Source organism: Macaca thibetana, chromosome 18 (genome assembly GCF_024542745.1).
Source record: "Macaca thibetana thibetana isolate TM-01 chromosome 18, ASM2454274v1, whole genome shotgun sequence".
Taxonomy (NCBI): Eukaryota; Metazoa; Chordata; class Mammalia; order Primates; family Cercopithecidae; genus Macaca; species Macaca thibetana.
In genome coordinates, this window is record NC_065595.1 from 59,577,703 (window position 1) to 59,601,022 (window position 23,320).

General features: G+C 36.3%; 1 protein-coding gene across 2 annotated transcripts in view; it reads left to right on the forward strand.

Annotated features, from left to right (window-relative positions):
* Positions 1-23,320, forward strand: part of ROCK1 (Rho associated coiled-coil containing protein kinase 1) — a 156,377-nt gene that overhangs the window by 47,540 nt on the left and 85,517 nt on the right. For both annotated transcript variants that reach the window (XM_050767630.1, XM_050767632.1), the window contains exons 3-9: positions 6,339-6,439; positions 6,989-7,126; positions 10,726-10,901; positions 11,982-12,066; positions 13,302-13,446; positions 13,781-13,919; positions 16,461-16,552. In XM_050767630.1, the coding sequence (XP_050623587.1) occupies positions 6,339-6,439; positions 6,989-7,126; positions 10,726-10,901; positions 11,982-12,066; positions 13,302-13,446; positions 13,781-13,919; positions 16,461-16,552 (876 nt within the window). The remainder of the gene's footprint in view (positions 1-6,338; positions 6,440-6,988; positions 7,127-10,725; positions 10,902-11,981; positions 12,067-13,301; positions 13,447-13,780; positions 13,920-16,460; positions 16,553-23,320) is intronic.

Consider the following 23,320-nt stretch of genomic DNA (forward strand, 5'->3'; position numbering starts at 1 on the left):
CCAAAGTGTGAGACACATAGGTTTAAGTTTTGGGTGAGAATATGTCTTCAGTTTTTGGCACGTTAAATTTGAGATGTTTTTCAAGAGAGGATATATTTTGAAAGTAATTGAATATGTATGTTTGAAGTTTAAGAGAGACGTCTAGACTAGAGATAAAAATTTGGAAGTTGATATGTAGATGGTTTTTAAAGCCAGAGAAGTGAGTGTAGATAGAGAAGAAGTCACCATCAAGGACTGAGCCTTGGAATGCTCTAGTGTTAAGAAATCTGAGAGAAGGGGAGGAACCAGCCAAGGCAACTGAGACTACTGAGGTTGAAAAGTAAAATCTTCAGTATTGTTGGAAGAATGTTGTGTCCTGAAAGTCTAGTGAAGAGTATGTATCAGGAGAGAGTGATCAAACTGTTAAAGCCACTGATATATCAAGATGAGGGTTGAGAATTGACCATTGGATTTAGCAACATAATGCTCATTTGTGACTTTGACAAGTAGTTTTGAAAGAAAGGTTAAGAGCCAGAGCCGAACTGAAGTGGGTTTTAGAGCAAATAGGAGGAAAGATTTTAGTCACAGAAAGTGTAGACAACTTATGAGAAATTTTGCTGCAGTGGGGAGTTGAGTAATGGGACAGTAGCTGCTGAGAGAAATGGGATCAAGAGATTATTTTTGTTTGTTTCCCTAAGATGGGAGAGAAAACAGCATGGTGGGATCCAGTTAGGAAGGGGAAAGCTTAGTAGTAGAGGAGAAAGGGGAGAATTGCTTGAGCAATGTCCTTGAACTACAGTAATAAAAAAGGATGACATCTAGTGCATGAATGGAGGGTTTGACTTAAGATAGAAGTAGTCTCCCATAGTAAAAGGTGAAAAGACAAAATATATGCTTGTACATACTGATAGGTAAGTGTATAAGTGGTGGTAAGTCCGTGGTACTTTTCTTCTGTTTCGTTTGTTTCAGGATAGTAGCCAAACAAGATCATTAGCTGTGAATGAGGATCAGTGGGAGAGCTGTGTGAAGAAAGAAGAAAACTTGAAATATGTCTCTAGGAGAGTGGGAGAGTGACTGGAAATTTAGGATTACCAAGTAGAACTAAGGGCCAACTTGATGTTTGTGATTATGAATTTTAAAATAGGATCAGTCATTGTGATTTTATGTATTTATTGAGACATATTTAACTGCATGGGTGCTGACATAGAGTAGTTGGAGAGTTGGATTTAACTATAATAGAATTGTTGTTTTGCCAAACTAAGTAAAGTGAGGCAGAAGAGAGCTCATGACATTAAAGGTATATGCAAGGGAGTGATTATAATAATTGACCATGTAATTTAAGCTGGGTAAGTAGGAAAGAGAGGCTATCAGTGCAACGAGGGAAAGTACGAGTGGAGTAGGATCAATGGATTGGAGGTCCTGGTGGGGTTGGGGTTGTTAGAGTTAAGATACTAGAGGAACTAAGCAGGAAAGCTATAAGAGAGTGCTTAGAAAATGTAAGTTTTCTAATTGAAATTGTGGGAAGATTGTAATTACTAGTAATGACAAGGTCTAGTATGTGACCATGGAAATGAGTGACCAAGGTAACATAGAGGACAAGATCATTGAAGGAGAGAAGTATAGGTGTTGAGAGGCCAAGGTACTTTAAGTATTGTCTGTGGGTACATTAAAGTTATTAAGAATTGAAACAGGAAAATATTGGAGAGAAGTTCAGTAAATCAGAAGTAAAGCTGTCTAGCAATGAGACGTGGTGACCTCTGAGAGTCAGTGGATTACAGCAACAATGAGAGGTGGGAAGTACAACCTAATGAAAATCAAAGCTAGCAGATTTAGGGGTGGGGATGTGAAGATCTCCCACTTTCAGGGTTGGTAGTCTAAGGCATGTGGATAAGTAAAGGTCCTGACTTGAGAGCTGTGGGGAAGCAGTGCCCTCAGAGGGCCACTGGGTTTTATTAGAGCAGGAGGTGGTGAACTACAGCCCACAGGCCAAATCTCACCCACCACTATGGCTCATGAACTAAGCATGTTTTTTGTATTTTTCCATGATTTAAAAAAAGTCAAAAGAATAGTATATCATGAATGTGACATAGTAGGAAATTCAGATTTTAGTGTCCATAAATAAAGTTTTCTTGGGATGTTGCCATACTTTAAAAAATGTATTGTGTGTGGCGGCTTTTGTTCTACAACACCTAAGCTGAGTAGCTACAACAGAGACCATATGTAATTCTCTCCTTGCTTCACACTGCTGCTCAGCACAGTAGACATCACAGTGATGCTGTTACAGCTTGAGTTTTGAGTGCTATATGTACCACCATACCACAACATTTTATTTATTTTCTATTACCAGTGTATACGCATTGTGTCAAAGCAAGAAGAGAAGAGTATACTTCAAATGCTGTCTTTTTATCCCCTCCCGTAAGAGGCTGTCGCACAGGCAGGAGTGCAGTGGCACGTTCATAGCTCACTGCAACCTCGAACTCCTGGGCTCAAGCAGTCCTTCTGCCTCAGCCTTGCAAGTAGCTGGGACTACAGGTGCATGCCACCATGGACCTGGCTAATTTTTTAATTTTTTGTAAAGACAAGTCTTGCTATGTTGTCCAGGCTGGTCTCGAACTCCTGGCCTTGAGCAGTCCTCTTGCCTTCGTCTCCCAAAGCACTGGGATTACAGGTGTGAGCCATCATGCCCAGCCCAAATGTTGTCCTTTTGAAGCACAATGGAGTATGCATTATTTTTATCAAGTTAGGTGGCAAAGCATTTTTTAAAATTATGCAGTGACAGTATAGCTGTGCTAAAGGAATACAGTGTACATTGGACATTCCCAGACTAAGCACTCACTATGATCTTCCCGACATAGGACAGCAACAGTAAGAAAAAAGAGAAAATTTAAAACGGAGTATCTCATCCCCATAAAATTTCTTCATAAAGAAAAATGATCATGCAGGCTTAACAAAAATTAAAAAATAAAAAAAAGAGGCTGCAATGTTATGTAAGCGTACGAGTGGTGTATTCACTAGCCGAGCAGAGAAAGCTGTTCACTGATGGTATGTGATTGCAGCAGCCAAACAAATGTGTACAGAGACAAAAACTTGCCTAAGACTGTTAGTTAGCCTTTGGGAAAGAATAGCTGCTCAAAGAATTGGGGGCATTGGGAGTGGCGTCAATAGTCAATTAAAAAAACCAATCTTGAGTTGTTTTCCTTGACTCTTGTTTATTTAAGGAATCAATGCAGAGTTTGAAGTGACTGAAGAATTAGCCTATAGTCTCCCCTTACAGACTTGGGAAAGCTTGGTCTTATTTTCTTTAGAATATGTATCACAATGTGAAATTAAGTTACATATTTATTCATGTACTTATTATTTCCCTTTAGAGCAGCAGTCCCCAAACTTTTTGGCACCAGGGACCAGTTTAGTGGAAGACAGTGTTTCTATGGACAGGATGGGGGTTGGGGGGTGGCAGACGGGATGGTTTTCTGAAACTGTTCCACCTCAGATCATCAGGATTAAAAAAAGATTCTCATAAGGAATATGCAACCTGGATCCCTCGCATGTGCAGTTCACAATAGGGTTTGTGCCCCTGTGAGAATCTAGGACCACTGCTGATCTGACAGGAGATGAAGCTCAGATGGCAATGCTTGCTCACCCACTGCTCATCTCCTGCTGTATGGCCCAGTTCCTAATAGGCCGTGAACCGGTACAGGTCTGTGGCTCAGGGGTTGGGAACCCCGTTCTAGTGCATGCATTGTTTTCTGTCTCAACGGAGCCATAAGCCTACAAAGTTGAGGCTGTATAGTACCCCTAGACCAAGAGTGGGTTTCTTACGTGACTACTTGACAATAAATAGGCTTCTGTTTAAGATCCTGAGATTTGGGTGGGTGTGAATACACAGTCCTGAGTGTTTGGGAAACTAAAGTCTAATGCTTAGAATTTTACCATTAAGTTCTTGATTAGTTCTAGGTTGGACCATTGGTGAGATGAACTGAGAAAACTAGGACCATAGAAACTCTGAGTTTGACTGAAAGCCATCCAACAGAGGCATTTACACTTACTAGCACATAAACCTGTATTAGAACAAGCTAAAATCCAAGGCAGTAGAACATAGAAAGATCTTTTAGATTTCAAATGACTTGTCTGCAGCCTTTGTCAAGACTCTGCAGCCTATTCTAGCTCATATAGCTAGAGCCAAGAATCTTTTCTTAACCTCACAGGCTATTATATTATCCAGGTTCAGAACTTTCTGTCTCATCTGGGATATTACAATACTCTTAAAATTCTCCCTACCTCCTGTCTTGCCTTTATTGAACTCATCTTCTACATATTCCCTAGAGTAGTTTTCCTGAAATGTAAGTTTGACTATGTTGTTTTGTCCACCGTAATTCCTTTTCATGGCTTGCTGCCCATAGTAGTGGTGTTTCTCAGTTCCCAGCAGATTCCAGAGGATTCCTCAGGGGCTGTATTATGGAAGAGCCTAAAGTAGATGAGGCTCTGTCTCTTGTCTGACACCTTTAACCTCCTTTAGAACAGAGCAGTTTCTTTGATCTATTTTATATAGAGAGCTACTTTAAGCTTTAATGTGAAAATGGTTTTTGATACTTAAATTATAGTGTTATTACTATAACTACTGGCTGACAGGTAAAGTTCAAGCTCCTGAACTTATCTGGGGCTTTCCAGCCTCTTCTGTCAGTCCTTACTACAAACTTGATACTCCAGCAACATAGAACTTAGATACAGTTCCTCTGTGCTTGGTTTACATTGCTTGTCTGCTTATATTTGTTGGTTCTTTCCTTTTTTTTGAGACAGGGTCTCACTCTGTTGCCCAGACTGGAGTGCACTGGTGTGATCTTGGCTCACTGCAACCTTCACCTCCCAGGCCTAGGTGATCCTCCTACCTCAGCCTCCTAAGTAGCTGGGACTACAGGAAACTGCCACTGCACCCAGCTAAATTTTTAAAAATAGTTTTTGTAGAAACAGGGTTTCATCATGTTTCCCAGGCTGGTCTTGAACTCCTGGACTCATACATTCCGCCTGCCTCAGCTTCCCAAAGCGTTGGGATTACAGGTGTGAGCCACCATGCCCAGCCTGTTCTTTCTTTCATTGTCTATCACCTAGCTAACCACTACTATTCAGTTTAGACTTGTTTCAGGTACCATCATTTACAGAATCTTGCTACCTATCTCTCACCCCAGCAGGCTTTGGTTAGGTGTCCTCCTTAGTACTCAAAAAACTGTTTATCTTCCTTATTACATTATTTTGAATTCTTTTTTTCATTGTTTCTGTTTCATTTGCTAGTGTTTGAACTCTTAAAGAATAGGAGCTACATTTTAAAGTTACCTTTATTTCCAGTGCTGTACAGCCTGATGTGTGGTGGATACAAATATTTGTGCAGTGAATTAATTGATTATTGTCTATCTTTCTGGTGCATCTTGCAGTGAATATGTAACCTAAAATTAAATGTACTTATAACTTTGTAAAAATTTGTTCTCTGTTGCATGTATTTATTGATCATAAAGTACACAAACACTTAAGTTTAAATTTGCATTTGAAAGGGAAAACAAGAATATTAATACAGCTCTTATTAGGAGCTGGAACTGAAGTTTAATAGCTGCTGTGTATTTTGTACAACTCTGAAATGTGAAGCTTTTCCATGTAATCTCATGCCAGTGTTGACCCATGTGGATTAAAATAGCCCTAATTTAATCTATGACCAAATTAGGAATTAGAATATCTATCCAGTGGGGATTTGTGAATTATTGTAGTTTGTAGTATGACAGGTTTATATAAATAATTGCAGTGATTTTCACTGTGTGTTTCAAGTTAAAAATCTAGGTTCAAATAGAGAAATGTAATGATATAAGTATTAACGATTGCCAGTTGGAAAATTTACTGTGTTTTTTTTATTAGTGTATTTGCTTTTGATATCTTAAATTACATATTTTTTAAAAGGGTCACTAAAACTGACCTTATAAAAAGAAAAATTTATTCCAGTATTAATCTAAAATATCTACTCATGTTTCCTAAATTCGGATTTGATGTGTACTTAAAATACTAGGAACTAATTAGCTAATTATTCTCAACTTTCGTTTGTAGTGTAATATTTGTTTTTAAAACATTCTATTAAGTCATATTTTGATTAATAAAAACCTTTAGTAGCTATAATGAAGTTATTCTGGAATTTATTTTAAAAATATTAGCAAATTGAACATTTATCTGTTTTATAACTTCAAGTTTCACCATATTTTCAAATAATTCTTAATGAAGTTTGTTGTTTTTCATTGTGTTTCTTAAGAACTCGAATGTAAAATAAGTAGTGCTAGTTGTAATACTTTAGTGATTTAAAATGATAAGCTTTTCTTTTCATACAGATAAAGACACAATAAATAAAATCAGAGATTTACGAATGAAAGCCGAAGATTATGAAGTAGTGAAGGTGATTGGTAGAGGTGCATTTGGAGAAGTTCAATTGGTAGGTTATTTTAATGAGAATAAAAAAGGATTTTATTAAATTAAAATAATCCACTTGTGTGTTTAACATATTATTTGGGAAAATACTGTTTTTATAGAATTGTTGCTTGAAGTTCCTTTAGACATTGTTGCCTAGGGTATGAAAGCCTAGTGTCAAATCCAGCCGTAGTGGGAAGTGTTTTCCCCAAGTACCTATGGCAGAGAAGAAGTCTCAGGCGTCAGAAGATAAATCTTTGCTCGTAATATTAGACTAAAATGCTGTAGAATAGTAAGCTTTATAAATAGGAAGCAGCTTACATAGCAGGATGGAGGGGGGAACGTATCTTATAATATAGGAAATAAAGATTTTTTTAAAACATTACTTCTGATAATTAAAGTCTTGACATTAGCTACTTGGAATAATTTGGCAGAAGAGAAGAAATAAAAATAACGGAAACAGTAAAGCTTAATTATTTAACAAGTATTAAAAGCACTTAGTAAATTGTTCTGTGAAACCTTGAGCTTTAAATGTTAACAAAAGGTTCATTATTTTCCCTTTTCAATTTTAAAGGTAAGGCATAAATCCACCAGGAAGGTATATGCTATGAAGCTTCTCAGCAAATTTGAAATGATTAAGAGATCTGATTCTGCTTTTTTCTGGGAAGAAAGGGACATCATGGCTTTTGCTAATAGTCCGTGGGTTGTTCAGGTATGACTTTGCTACTCTTTCATTACTGCTCTATCAGTTTGTAACTAAACATATCTGAGAAGCTTAGTTTGTGTTTTAGAATAGTAATAGAGAATTTACTGGCAGTTACAAAATTGTCTAATTACCTTTTAAATCTTAAAATTTAATTATATTGAATCATTTCTAGAAAGAAAGGCCAGAACAAAATAATTATGCTTCTGTAGAATTTATATATAGGAAATTTAATTTAAATGTAGAATTTGGGCTGGGCATTATGGCTCAGGCCTGTAATCTCAATACTTTGGGAGGACGAGGCAGGAGGATTGCTTGAGCCCGGGAGTTTGAGACCAGCCTGGGCAACATGGTGACACCTATGTCTACAAAAAATTAAAAAAATTATTGAGGCATGGTGGTACACGCCTGTGGTCCCAGCTACTGAGGAGGCTGAAGCAGGAGGATTGCTTGAGTCCAGGAGGTTGAGGCTGCAGTGAGCTGTGTTCACATCTCTGCACTTCAGCCTGGGCAACAGAGTGAGACCCTGTATCAAAAATAAAAATAAAAAATAAAAAATTTAAACACAGAATTTTAAATTAGGTATTTTTAAATACAGAAGATACAGAAAACTTAATCTACTTAAATTTGAGGGAAGTCATATATTATTAAAATTTAAATAGTTACTTTTATTTAATATTGAATTTTTTTTCCCCAGACATGAGGCTCTCATTTTGTTTAGCTGTCTCCTCATTTATTTGTCTCTTATTTTGTGAAGAGGAGATAATAAGGGAAATGAAGGGAAAGTGAGAGGAAACCAAGTTAAGCTAGGTCACCAAATAATACTTGTCTTTAGGTTTTCAGTAGAAAGAAAAATAAACTAGAAGTCAGTAGTTTTAGGTCCTCGTCTTGATTGCCATAGGCCTTTCTCTGAAGCTGTGGCCATGTTACTTAACACCTCTGGGCCACAGTTCCCTTGTTCGTAAGTGTGAAAGTTGTCTTTGATTGGTTATGTTCAGTTGTGGAGGTACCTTAGGCAAAATCATGGGGTCAAGTGGGGTTTTGGGTGGACTATAATTCTGAGTTTTCTCTCTGCTTTTTTGAGTTCAGCTTCATGTTTTATCTGTCTTATGTATTGGGGTCCTTAATGCAAAATGTCATACGGGGGAAGTTAAACTGGGCTAGACCATTTCTAATTTTCTAACTTGTATTTGTGATTTATTTATTTATAATATATAATGAAGTCTATCCTTAAAAAGCATAACAGTAATTGGAATTAAAAGGATATGAAAAATGTTGAAGGTTTATGCCATAGCACTTTTTTTTTTTTTTTTTTTTGAGACGGAGTCTTGCTCTGTCGCCCACGCTGGAGCGCAATAGTGCAATCTCGGCTCACTGCAAGCTCTGCCTCCGGGATTCATGCCATTCTCCTGTCTCAGCCTCCCGAGTAGCTGGGACCACGCCCAGCTAATTTTTTTTGTATTTTTAGTAGAGACTGGCTTCACTGTGTTAGCCATGATGGTCTCGATCCCCTGATCTCGGTATTCGCCCGCCTCAGCCTCCCAAAGTGCTGGGATTACAGGCGTGAGCCGCCATACCCGGTCACCATAGCACTTTTCAACTTGAAATGTCTATGTTTTTACCAACTGTGTAGATCAGAGTTCCTCAGGCCTAATACTGTTGACGTTAGTATAGTGTTTGTTCTTTGTTGTTGGGGGCCATCCTTTACATTATTCCAGTTACGAGTGTGTTAATTTAGGATGTTTGGCAGCATTCCTGGCCTCTGCACAGGAGATGCCAGTAGCAACTCTTCCCACCTCACACACAGCTGTGACAACCGAAAATGTGTTCACCACTGGTTAACAACCACTGATACATGCATGTTCAGTGTCCGTTAGTTAAAAGATATGTGACATAATTGTCAATTTCAGGGCTATTTACAATTTAGGTATTCAGAGCTTTATTTCTCTGGATATATTGTCTATAAATAGGGTAAACTGTCACCAAATTAACAATATTTCTTTATGGGGCCCAAATGACAAATTGTGTACTTTAATCTGGGATAGTCATGAAATGCCACTTTGTTTCTTATCCTTCCCTCTTCCCCCAAAATATATTTTTTACATTAAAATAACTGAGTCTCCTCCGGGTGTGGTAGTCCCAAGCCTGTAATCCGAGCACTTCGAGAGGCTGAGGCAGGAAGATCACTTGAGGGCAGGAGTTCAAGACTGGCCCCGCTACCTCTACAAAAAAATAAAAAATCAAAACAAGGCCGGGCGTGGTGGCTCAAGCCTGTAATCCCAGCACTTTGGGAGGCCGAGGCGGGCGGATCACAAGGTCAGGAGATCGAGACCACAGTGAAACCCCGTCTCTACTAAAAATACAAAAAATTAGCCGGGCGCGGTGGCGGGCGCCTGTAGTCCTACCTACTCAGGAGGCTGAGGCAGGAGAATGGCGTGAACCCAGGAGGCGGAGCTTGCAGTGAGCCGAGATCGCGCCACTGCACTCCAGCCTGGGCAACAGCGTGAGACTCCGTCTCAAAAAAAAAAAAAAAAAAAAAAAAAAAAAAAAAATCAAAACAAAATAACTGAATCTATAACTAAAATTACTAAACACTGTTGAAAAAAATGAAGCATTAAGCAGATTTTAAGACAAACATCTGGGTAAATTAGAGATCATCTTCTCTGGGGCTTACTTTTTTTTTTAGTTTAATTCTGAACTTCTTATATTTACTTAAAATGTTATTTTGTAAATTTGACCTTTTTATTTGATCCCCGGTCACATACTATATTTATGCCTGATATCCTCACTAATTTCACATTTAGTGGATTTTACTGTTACTATTTTAGCCCTAGCGGCTGCCTTTCTCCTACTTTTGTGTTGTTACTACTCCTCCTCCTGACTGTTGTCATTTGTTGAGCATCTATTGCACTAAGTGCTTTCTGTATTCAGTAGTCTTTTTTAACAACCCTCAACCCTGAAAGACAGTTAATCTGTTAGGTGCACTGTTACTTCATGGATTAATTTATGATTTGGTTCATTAAGCCTTTATTAAGCAATTACTAACTACCAGGCATCTGGATACTTGACTAAGCAGCAGGTATAAAAGTTAAAGTACAGTCGTTACAGTGTTTTAGAAGATCTTATAGCCGCAGAGACTCGGGTAGGTTAAGCAAATTACTAGTCACACAGCTAATAAGAAACAGCTGAAACTAAGCCAAATTTATCAAAGACTTCTTGAGCATTGTGATATTGATATAAATTTAATAGTAGACCTCACTGATGCATAAATAAGAAGTACAGTATTTCTTTGCCTAGGAGATTTGTATATTTACTGAAAATATTACAGTTTAAAAAAATTCTCAGTAAAGGAAATTCAAATAGTATAGAAAGTTATGAAGGAAGACTATCTCCATGTAACTCTTCTGAATAATCAGGTCATAGTCCTTTTGCATATACAGGGGTCTTTGTGGCATTTATGTTTGTCTTTTTTTTTTAACTAGACTTGCAACTTCTGTAATTTGATTAATTTTACTTAAATCTTTTGTTAGTATTTTTGCCACTTTTTAAGTGAAACAATTTTGTTTAACATTAATGAATATGTTTTGTGTGTTTTTTTGTCTGTGTAGCTTTTTTATGCATTCCAAGATGATCGTTATCTCTACATGGTGATGGAATACATGCCTGGTGGAGATCTTGTAAACTTAATGAGCAACTATGATGTGCCTGAAAAATGGGCACGATTCTATACTGCAGAAGTAGTTCTTGCATTGGATGCAATCCATTCCATGGGTTTTATTCACAGGTAAAGATAAAAGTGCTTTAAATTTTCTCATTTGTTGAAGGAAATAGCTAAAAAATAACTTTAACATTTCTTACTCTCAATTCACCCATTCTTCTGTATGACATGAATGACATTTCAGAACTCAAGACTTTGGCCAGGCGCTGACTCATGCCTGTAATCCCAGCACTTTGGGAGGCTGAGACAGGTAGATCTCTTGAGCTCAGGAGTTTGACACCAGCCCGGGCAACATGGTGAAACCCATCTCAACAACAGGTGGCATGCACCTGTGGTCCCAGCTCCTTGGGTGGCTAAGGTGGGAGGATCGCTTGAGCCTGAGTGCAGAGGTTTCAGTGAGCTGAGATCTAGTCACTGCACTTCAGACTGGGTGACAGAATGAGATTCCATCTCAGGAAGGGGGGAAAAAAAGAACTCCAGACTTTGAAGTTTATAAATTTAGCATTTCAGTTTAATGTTGGTATAAATGTATTCTTTAATATCCCTTAATCTGATCATATAGCCTTTAAATGATATTCTGAAAAGTAAAAATTGTAAACTAGTTTTCTAAGGTATGTGCCAGGAGTTAAACACTTTGATGTTAATTTTTTAAATATGTAATTTAATTTGCTTTTAATTAGTGAATACATCATATTTATTCATAGACGAATAGTTTCATTTGTTGTACAAACACTGCTGGAATCCTGTGTGCAGTTGCTGTGCCTACATGTCAGGGATCAAAAATGAAAGCAACTTAGACCCTGCCCTGGGGTTTTTTATGTACTTATCTATCTCATATGTTTCGATCACCTTTTATGTCTGAGTGTTGTATTTTTGATGGTCAGTCTCTCTTAAACGATTTGATTTTCCCTCTGAAAGAATCAAACTCTGTTTAAAAAGGAATATATATGTTTTCTTCTGAGGCATTAACATATAAAGAAGTTTCCTTGATGAAATTTAATTTATAGATGTGGTTAGAGAACACATATAGATCCAAGATGGCCTTACCTAGATTGAGGATGCTTGACCTAAAATAACTGCCTCATATAATTTTTACAGTGTCTAATCTGTTTCAGAAAATACTGTACTATTTTTTCCCTCCCGCAGAGATGTGAAGCCTGATAACATGCTGCTGGATAAATCTGGACATTTGAAGTTAGCAGATTTTGGTACTTGTATGAAGATGAATAAGGTTAATTAACTAGATTTTAATTTAGTTTTTACTAATTCAAGATAGTTGCTTCTTTAGAAAATGGTTTAAGAATTTACTAACCATTGCTGGACTTGTCCAGAATTGATATGACCTTATTTGTTGAACTAGATACCATGGTTTCAATGTGGTATTAGTAACTTGTTAGTGATTTATTTTTTCCTCTCTATTTAGGGTAAATGTGGATTGCCAAATTTACTAAATCCTTCATAACAAGTCTAATATACACTACTGGTAACTAGGAATGGAATTAGCTTAAACGTCACTAAATACTTATGCCAGTGTTAAAATTAGACTTTCATAAAAATTGGATTTCAGTGATGTGTGTATTTTTTAGTGTTTTACTTCTGTTAACATATAAAAAATTTTACTGCTTATTTTAGGAGTGAGTCTTAAAAGGTACCTATCCTCACTATATAATAAATAAAACATATACACAGCTCATTCAGCTGTGTATGTTATTCCTTCACTTCATATAAACAGTGAAGGAAACACTACATGAGAACTTTTGTGTGAGGATTTAGTTATAATTCTGTTTCATTAATACCAGCAAATATAGGTAACAACTAACAAGTCTCTCAGGTTTGGTGGGGGAGGGCAGTTAAAATTCACATGAAATAGATATTCAATGTGCTTTACATTATTATGCCCTTTTCCCATACATATGCGCCCTCATTTTATATTTATATAGTCAACTTTTGTATGTTTCTTTTGTAGTTTCAAACATAGTTAAATAGCTATTTTAGTAAGAAATAAGGAAGTCAGCGTTTATACCAATATGTTGTAAAATGCCCTATTCTATGAACTCCCCAATGTATTTGCACTGGCCTGTGTACTTATTCTCAGCAGTTAAGATGATATCATGATATTGGCACAACTCGGGGAATAATAAATGGTGGCAGTATGTCTTTCTAGTGAGCATTATTACAAAATAATCACTGGTGTGTGTATATATGTGAATACACATATAGTGTGTGTGTATATGCATACACGTGTATACACATACATTTTATGGTATATATGTATATGGTGTGTATACAGTATGTATATATATGATTAAGCTGTGTTAATTTTTGTCAGGTTTCCATTAAGTTTTAATATATGATATTTTATAGCTCAAAGATTTGGAGTCCCATAGGTTATATTAATAAGAAAGTCATTTTAAATAATTGAGACTTTATATCCTAATTCAAAATTTGACCTGCTGCTGTTTTTAGGAAGGCATGGTACGATGTGATACAGCAGTTGGAACACCTGATTATATTTCCCCTGAAGTATTAAAATCCCAAGGTGGTGATGGTTATTATGGAAGAGAATGTGACTGGTGGTCGGTTGGGGTATTTTTATACGAAATGCTTGTAGGTGAGTAAAGGAAGATTTTATGTCTCTCTATTATAGTTGTTCATCTCAAAACTCGCCACTTGGCTCTTTCTAATATAATATTTATTTTCTTAAGCAATCTTGATTTTGTTTGTGGGTAATAAACATGATCCAAACCCGCTTTGTATGTGTTTTTAAAAGCATTTAGAGGCTTAGAGCAACTTTATGATGTGTTCTTTTTATATATTAGGAGTATGTTTTTAGTTTAATACATACCTAATAATCTTTTAAAATGGGTTAACTTTGACTCTTCCTTTGAAACTGACTTTTTTCAAATGTATTTCATTTTGCTTTTGTTTTCTTTATTAATTTTCAGGTGATACACCTTTTTATGCAGATTCTTTGGTTGGAACTTACAGTAAAATTATGAACCATAAAAATTCACTTACCTTTCCTGATGATAATGACATATCAAAAGAAGCAAAAAACCTTATTTGTGCCTTCCTTACTGACAGGTAAATAATTTTAAAATTGAGCCTGTATTAATTCTGAGGACTTCTCATCTTCTGCTCCGTTTTTAAGGTCCATATCTGAGTTTCTACGTGTAAATTGTTAGAATTTTTATATGCTACCATTCTCAAAACTGTTAATGACAGTGAAACCTGAGATAATTTTATGATAGTCTAGATGTCTTTTGTGGATCTCAGCTCACTTATCATACCTAAGAAATTGTGATGATAATATAGTCTTGGCTGATGGCTAAATTAGATGACTTTTTCTTTTATTGTTCAATTTTTAACTTGGTTAATTATAAAAATTACAGCGTATTTTATTGAATCTAAAAAAATATTTTTAACATAACATCTCAAATTAGAGAACATCTCACAGTCAATGGTGTGAGTTGGGAGCATTCTTTTTCCTAGTGGTATAAAAATGGTGATACACCTTATACTTTAAACCATTTTAGATTTGATGATGTATGGTATATGGTTGTTGAAAGAGTCAATAGTATAAAGCCATTTTTAAAAGTATACTACCTTTTTTCTTCTAGACATAATAGTTGGTGTTCCATCTTGTAGATTCAACAAGCATTTTAATGATACTTGTCTGCGTTTTTGAAAGAAAAATGACATATTATGTATACCTTTGAGGTTTACTTTTGAAATTTGAAAGTGAACCAGATGTATTAGTAAGATTATACTTAATGTTTATGATTGTAAATTGTTAAATATTAGAGAGACCTAGTACTTTTAAATATGTTTCAAGTTGATATTTGCTTTAACTTGCCTTCATTATGTCCTTTAGAGCTTGAAGTATGGTTTTTCAAATGTTTACTTTTTTTTTTAAACAGAGGCAGGGTTTTGCTCGTTGCCCAGGCTGGTTTCAAACTTCTGGGCTCAAGTGATCCTCCCACTTCAGCCTCCCAAAATGCTGGGATTATAGGCATGAGCCACCCATGCCTGGCTAATTTTTACATTGATATTGATTGATCGATTCATTGAGGCAGAGTCTCGCTCTGTCGCCCAGGCTGGAGTGCAGTGGCGCGATCTTGGCTCACTGCAACCTCCACCTCCCGGGTTTAAGTGGTTCTCCTGCCTCAACCTCCTGAGTAGCTGGGACTACAGGTGCCTGCCACCACGCCTGGCTAATTTTTGTATTTTCAGTAGAGAGGGTTTCACTATGTTGGCCAGGCTGGTCTTGAACTCCTGACCTCATGATCTACCTGCCGTGGCCTCCCAAAGTGCTAGGATTACAGGTGTGAGCCACCGTGCCTGGATAATTTTTACATTTTAATATAAAGAATTGTACTATGCTGTTTATTAGGTGCTAGGGATATAGTAGTGAGGAAGATACAGAGCCACTTCTCTCAAATATCTCATAGTCCTTTGGGGGAATTAGATGAGCAAATCAGACATTTATAGTACAGACAACTAATTACCATGAGGTAAGTACCATGTGCCAGAGAACCATGGAGAGGTTTTCTAATCCAGTTTGAGAGTTCGTGAAAGCTTCTTGGAAAAATTGTCACATATCTAAGCCAACTTGTCTTTTAGCTTATGCAGAAACTTAGAATTTAGAGTATTTTCTTTATAAGCACTCTACTAGGGAAAAAAAGGTGCTGACTTTCTTTTTCCAATTCAGCTAAAATCACGTTTTTAAAAACTTTTTGCTCACCAGGAAAGAGGCTGGTGTCAGTAACTTGTCCAGTGAAAGCTCTGAATTTTGTGGCAGTATCAAGAATTAGTAGTCACTGACTTTTGAATGGTCAGAAATAATTAATAGATTATAAATTGGAAATTCAAAATTTAAAATGTGTTTCTGGAGGTTTTTGGTAGCATCTGGTATTACTGTCTAAGTAAAGTTTTGGTTGGGGGAAAAAAGCATAACTTTACCACTGTAAGAAAAAAATAAACATACACGCACAAACAACTGTCAAGAAAATGCATGGTGCTTTATTCATTTTACTAATGAAGTAAGGTGGTGATCAAACTGGATTTTTGTTGTCAGTAGAAAAGTCATGGGTGTTTTTTGTAGTTATTCTTTAGTTTTCTTTTCTTTTTTTGAGGCGGAGTCTCACTCTGTCTCACGGAGGCTGTAGTGCAGTGATGCGATCTCAGCTCACTGTAGCCTCTGCCTCCTGCGTTCAAGCGATTCTCCTGTCTCAGCCTCCCAAGTAGCTGGGACTACAGGCGTGTTCCACCACACCCGGTTAGTTTTATATTTTTAGTAGAGATGGGGTTTCACTGTGTTGGCCAGGCTGGTCTCGAACTCCTGACCTCAGGTGATCCACCCCACCTGGACTTCCCAAAGTGCTGGGATTATAGGTGTGAGCCACCGCGTCTGGCCTTTCTTCAGTTTTCTTTTTAAAAAGTTCTTTAATGTTCTCTATCTTTAACATATTTTCTATTTGGGCTGAAATTATGCTGACAATATAATTTCACCTTAGAACTGTATTTGTCCTGCACAGATTTAATATTCTGCCCACAAATAAACCTGTACAGGTTATAATAAGATCTCAAATGATTAATTACTTTTCTCCTTCTGTCTTTATTCAGGGAAGTGAGATTAGGACGAAATGGTGTAGAAGAAATCAAACGACATCTCTTCTTCAAAAATGACCAGTGGGCTTGGGAAACACTCCGAGATAGTAAGTTATTTTTTTCTTGCATATTTTAGTGAATATTTGAAAGTAGTTGTGATAATTTGTTGGAACTACATTGCTAAATATTTTTGTGTGTCTGATGAAAATCAGAAGCCCCAAATACTATGTGGGAATTGTCCTAACCTATTAATTTGATAATATTGGGAAGATTATATTGTTACTCCTCTTATGTCCCATGCAGGATACCCAGATGAAATATAAATGTAATGGATTTAGACTTACCAGTCATAATTTTACGTTTGATCTTTGTTGAATTGCTCTTTATTTTAGGCATTAGTTATCTTCTTATGGAGGTGGTCAATAAGTAGTAGGTAATGAGATTAAAATATATGTTTTTGTGAGAAGACAAGTTATTCTCTTGTTTTTGTTAAAACCCAAAATATAAGAAGGTTCTATTATTAATTAATGCCAGAATTCAATTTAATTTTATTTATGAGTTTATAGGCTATTGTGATATACTTGATTCCCTCAGGCTTTTGCAACTTGCAATTCAGAAACAAAAACGTATTGTATTTCAAGAAGCTAATTTTCGGTCAGTTTAGAACACTTTCTTATTTTTTAAAAAAAGTTAAAATTATAAGATGATTCACAGAAAACTCTCTGCAACATAGCTGAATCAAAATTATCATGGCATCAAAGGCTCTCATCATCTTTGTGGATTTGGGAGGTAAAGAATTCCATCTTTCCCCTGCTGACATCTTAGGATTTTTTCCCTGTTCATTTATCAGAGAAAAGATAATGTATCTCAGTCCCTAACTTGCTGCCATAAGAATAGCAGTGAACAGCAACAATGGAAACAAACTCAGCTACCTAGTTTTAGAAAGTTACACATTAGTTGTCTTAAGGACTATCTGGTTGAGACAGTGAAGGATAGTACTTTCCAGAGAGAAGGAAATCTTGTTAATTCTGATGAAATAAATCATGTAGGTTTGCTAATATTAGTGAAGCATTCTAGTTATCAAATATTTTAAAAGAACAGTTGTATTGCCTTCAGGTACTATAACATAGTACTTACATTGTGCTGAGCTATAAAATTGTCTAAGGAGGAGAAAGGGAAAATAAATTCTCTGGAAATTAAGAAATTACACAAGGAACATCATTGAATGACCAGCTGTTTGAGAAGCTGTAAGAGCAGCTTGACTTGAGGAGAATTTTATTAACAATTATATACTAGGAAATAAGGAACTTCTTCCTCTTCAGAATTAAATGTGACATAGTTATTCTCTTCATGCTGCAAGTGAAATTGTTACATGACAAAGAGATGATCAGGGAGTGAGAAATGGTTACATTGAAACACTTTTTGTGTTTTTATTCAGGTTATCTTAGTAAAGTTTAAGAAGGCTGAAGATGTGCAAATATTATTATAAATCTGAATAAAACTTTGAAGGGGACTGAAGAAAATACAAAATAATCTTTTGTATTGCTTTAAATTCTTTTTCAAAGTTAAGCAATGCATAAATAATTATAGAATAACCACACAATAAATCACCCTCAAAAGTAATAAAGATATTTTTCCTTTTGTATATTGAAAAACTGATCACTTCAAAGAGGAGGTAATTTAGTCAACAATTATTTTTTGAACACTTGTTATATATTGAGCACTGTTCAGTTTCAGGCAGTGGGAAAACAGCAGTGATGAAACCAACGAAAGTTTTCTTTCTCTCTTCTGGAGTTCATAGTCTTATGGAATTAGGGAGTCCAGATCAGTGGCATTTTATGATATTGCTGTACCTCCTTCATAAAACTGCTTAAGATCTGCATTGTCTATGGTTTTATTTTAGTGTAGTTAGATTTGGCATACTTAATAGCATTTTGGTAGTTTTTCCTAATTCTAAGAGGTCCTGTTTTGTGGTTATTGGAAAAAACAAAGAAAAATTGAAGTCTGTAGAACTTATTGTTCTTTGCTTCCCTTCCCATCTTCCTACCCCTTCTTTACTTCCCACCCCTAAAATACCAAGAATTCTTTTATTCTGAACTGACCTCTTTGACCTGCTAAATTTTTAAAAATTATGTAACAGTTATAATTCCTTTTAATTTTTTGACTTTCCATTTTCTTTGGCAAAATTGCTTTCTAATACAAATAATAGTGTTTTTTTTGGGTATTTTTACCACTTTACATGTCTCCACATAGCAATGGCAATTAATCTTCACCTTGTGTTCCTTGGTGGTGTAGGAGCAGGACACAAAATAGCTTGATTTTTGGCAGAATTTCCTTGAGCTTCCTGAGATTGTTCACCCTTAATTCAGAGGCACAAAGTATTAAGATTGTAACACTATTTTTCCACTCATTTGAGATAAAATTGAAGGAGTGACATGAGTAAGATTAAAGATAGGAGAAAGACATAAGAAATGAAAAGACGTAAATTACTTACTACAGGTCATAACTGCAAGCAAACAACAATGTCAAAATTCAGATCTAAATGTCTTGACTCCAAAGCCTTTGATCTTTGAAATACCATGTACGATTTAAAGATCTTTACCTGTTCAGTATTACATAGATCAAAAATGGAAGGAATTGACGATTGTTGGCAGTTAAATTTTGGGAAAAAGAAGATAACATTTACTACATATTTAGCCTACATTATTAATAATACTGTTAGTATTTAACGTAGTATTAATTTCAAATGAAATAATAAATGGCAAAGGATTTTGCAAGTTACCACATATTTAACATGTTATTAATAATGATTAATAATGACTAGGTCCAGGCGGCTCTATTCTACAGTGGTCTACAATGTTGTACAGTATTATACAGGGGCTCATGCTTGTCATCTCAGCACTTTGGGAGGCCAAAGTGGGAGGACCTCTTGAGGCCAGGAGTTTGAGACAGCCTGGGTAATGTTGCGAGACCCTATCTCTACAAAAAAATTTAAAAATTAGCCAGGTGTGATGGCACGCACCTAAGTTTCAACTAGTCGGGAGGCTGAGGTAAGAGAATCACTTGAGCCCAGGAGTTCAAGGCTGCAGTTAGCTTTGATCATGCTACTGCATTCCAGCCTGAATGCAGGCTGGAATTAATTTTTATTAATTTTTTAGAAAAATTAATAATACTACATTAAATATGTGGTAACTTACAACACACTTTGCCATATATTATTATCTCATTTGAAATAAGATATTGGCATTACTTAATCCACCTATAGCTTGTGGGCAACACACAAGATGCTAACAGTGGTAATACTTCTGCTGGCTCAAAACTCATTGTATACACACATATATATTATTCTAGGTTCTGTGGGTTAATCAAGACTAGTACCCTCTCTGTTTGAATTTTACATTCTTACAGGAGAGATTATCAGTGTGGGCTTTGTGAATAAAAACTTAAGGCCTACCAAGTTTCGGGGCTCTTTTACTTAGGAGTTTAGACTTTCTGAATATTATAATGGATTTTTAAAAAATAAATTATCTCTTTATATTGTGATAAAGTATGCGTAAGATGAAATTCCCCATGTTGGGCGTTTTTAACTATGCAAGTCAGTGGCATTAAATACATTCACATTGTCTTAAAACATTACCACTGCTGTGTCCAGAACTTTTTCGTCATCCTATACTAAACTCTTTTAGTTAAACAGTAACTTTCCATTTCCCTCTCCCCTCAACTCTCAGTAATCACTGTTCTATCTCTGAATTAGACTACTCAGGGTGTTTCATTTAAATAGATTACTATAATATTTGTCTTTTTGTGACTGGTTTATCTCACCTAGCACAGTGTCTTCAAGGTTCATTCATGTCATAGCATGTATCATAATATTCCATTGTGTGGATATACTACATTTTGTTTATCCATTTATCCGTTAATAGACACTTAAGATTGCTCTCTTTTTTAGCTATTGTGAATAACAAACAGTAGAGTACAAATACCTGCTTTCCATATTATATTATTATTATATATTATTCCATATTATATTTTATATCCATATTGATGTTATATATATGATATTTCTGTAATATCCCTGTTTTCCATTAATTTGGGTATATACCTGTAAGTGGAATGGCTAAGTCATATGATAATTAATTAATTAGTTTTGTAGAGACACTTTGCTGTGTTGACTAAGCTAGTCTCAAACTCCAGGGCTCAAGAGATCCTCCTGCATCAGCTTCCCAAAGTGCAGAGATTTTAGGCCTGAGCCACCATGCTCAGCTGTATGTTTAATGTTTTGAGAAAATGCCATAAAATTCACAATGTTTGCACCATTTCACATTCCCAGCAACAGCGTACCAAAGTGCTGGGATTGCAGACGTGAGCCACCACGTTCAGCCATATGTTTAATTTTTTTGAGGAGACGCCATAATAGTAACCCCAACGTTTGCACCATTTCACATTCGCAACAGCAGTGCACATGGGTCCAGTTTCTCCACATCTCCAACATTTGTTCTTTTCTGTTTTGTTTTGTTTTGTTTAATAGTAGTCATCCTAATGGATGTGAAGTGGTATCTTATTGTGGTTTTGATTTGCATTTCTCTAATGACCAGGAATGGTAAACATCTTGTCATGTGCTTATTGGCCATTCGTATATCTTCTCTTGAGAGATTTCTATTCAAGTTCTTTGCCCATTTTAAAATTTGGTGGTTTGTTTTTGTTGTTGTTGTTGAGTTATAGGAGTTCTTTTTAAATTTTGGATATTAATCTCTTATCAGATATATGGTTTGCAGATATTTTCTATTCTCTACACTCTGTTAATAGTGCTTTCAAGCACAAAATTTTAAATTTTGATGAAATCCGGTTTATTTCTTCTTTTGTTGCTTGTATTTTTGGCTTTGTATTTAAGAAATCATTGCCAAATCCAGTGTGTCATGAAATGTCTTACCTATGCTTTCTGTGAATTTTATAGTTTCAGCCAGTATGTTTAAGTCTTTGACCTGTTGTGAATTACTTTTTATATAGTGTATAGTAAGGGTCCAATTTAATATTTTTGTATGTGGATATCCAGTTTTCCCAACACTGTGTATTGAAAGGCCTGTCCTTTCCCTGCATTGAAAGTTGTTGGCCCCTTGTGTCAATCATTAGGCCATATACATGAGGGTTTATTTGTGGGGTTTTTGTTGTATTCCATTGGTCTGTATATGTTTGTCTTTATGTTGGTACCACACTGTATGATTATGGTAGCTTTGTAGTAAGTTTTGAAATCAGGAAATGTGAGTCTTTCAACTTCGTTCATTTTCAAAATTGTTTTGACTATTTGGGATCTCGTGAGATTTCATATGAATTTTAGAATGGGTTTTTACATCTTTGCCAAAAAGGACATTGGGATTTCGATGGAGATTGCATTGAATCTTTAAATTACTTTGGGTAGTATTACCATCTTAACAATAGTAACTTTTCGAGTCCATGAACACAGGATGTCTCCCCTTTTATGTAAGCCTTCTTTAATTTCAGCAATGTTTTTAAGTTTTTGGTGCATAAGCCTTACATCTTCTTGGTTAAATTTTTTCCTAGGTGTTTCTTTTTGATGTTTTTTTTTTTTTGAGACGAGTCTCGCTCTGTCGCCCAGGCTGGAGTACAGTGGCTCAATCTAGGTTCACTGCAAGCTCCGCCTCTGGGGTTCATGCCATTCTCCTGCCTCAGCCTCCCGAGTAGCTGGGACTACAGGCGCCCATCACCAAACCCGGCTAATTTTTTAATATATTTTTTTAGTAGGGTTGGGGTTTCACCATGTTAGCCAGAATGGTCTCAATCTCCTGACCTCCTGAACCCCCCGCCTCCGCCTCCCAAAGTGTTGGGATTACAGACGTGAGCCACCACGCCTGGCCTTTGATGTTATTTTAAATGGAATTGTTCCCTCAATTTTCTTTTCATATTGTTTATTGCTAGCATATAGAAGTAGAACTTTTAGACCGGGCGCGGTGGCTCACGCCTGTAATCCCAGCACTTTGGGAGGCCGAGACGGGCGGAACACGAGGTCAGGAGATCGAGATCATCCTGGCTAACACAGTGAAACCCCATCTCTACTAAAAAATACAAAAAACTAGCCGGGCGAGGTGGTGGGTGCCTGTAGTCCCAGCTACACGGGAAGCTGAGGCAGGAGAATGGCGTAAACCCGGGAGGCGGAGCTTGCAGTGAGCTGAGATCCGGCCACTGCACTCCAGCCTGGGCAACAGAGCAAGACTCCATCTCAAAAAAAAAGAACTTTTATTTCTGATCTTGTAACCTGCAATTTTGTTGAATTTGATTATTACCTCTAATGTATTATTTTGTAGCTTCTTTAGGATTTTCTATGATAGGATCATGTCACCTGAGAAGAGAGAGAGTTTTACTTCTTCCTTTCCAATTTATATGCCTTTTATTTATCATTCTTGCCTAATTACTCAGACTAGAGCTTCCAGTAAAGTGTTGAATAGCAGTGGTAAAAGTGGACACCTTGTCTGTTTCTGGTCATGGGGGAAGCTTTTAGTCTTTTACCACTGAGTATAATGTTAGCTGTGGGATTTTCATTAATGTCCTTTATCATATTGAGGAAGTTCCTCTCTATTCCTTGTTGGCCAAGTGTTTTCAATCATGAAAGGGTGTTGTGTTTGTCAAATGCTTTTCGTATGACAACTGAAATGATCATATGGGTTTTTTTCCTTCATTTTGTTTTATTTTTTTAATAGAGTCAAGGTCTTGCTCTGTTGCCCAGGCTGGAATGCGGTGCCATGACCTTAGCTCTCTGTATTGTTGAACTCTCAGACTCAAGGGATCCTCCTGCCTCAGCCTCCTGAGTAGCTAGGAACACAGTCATGTGTCACCACACCTGGCTAATTTTCTTTTTATTT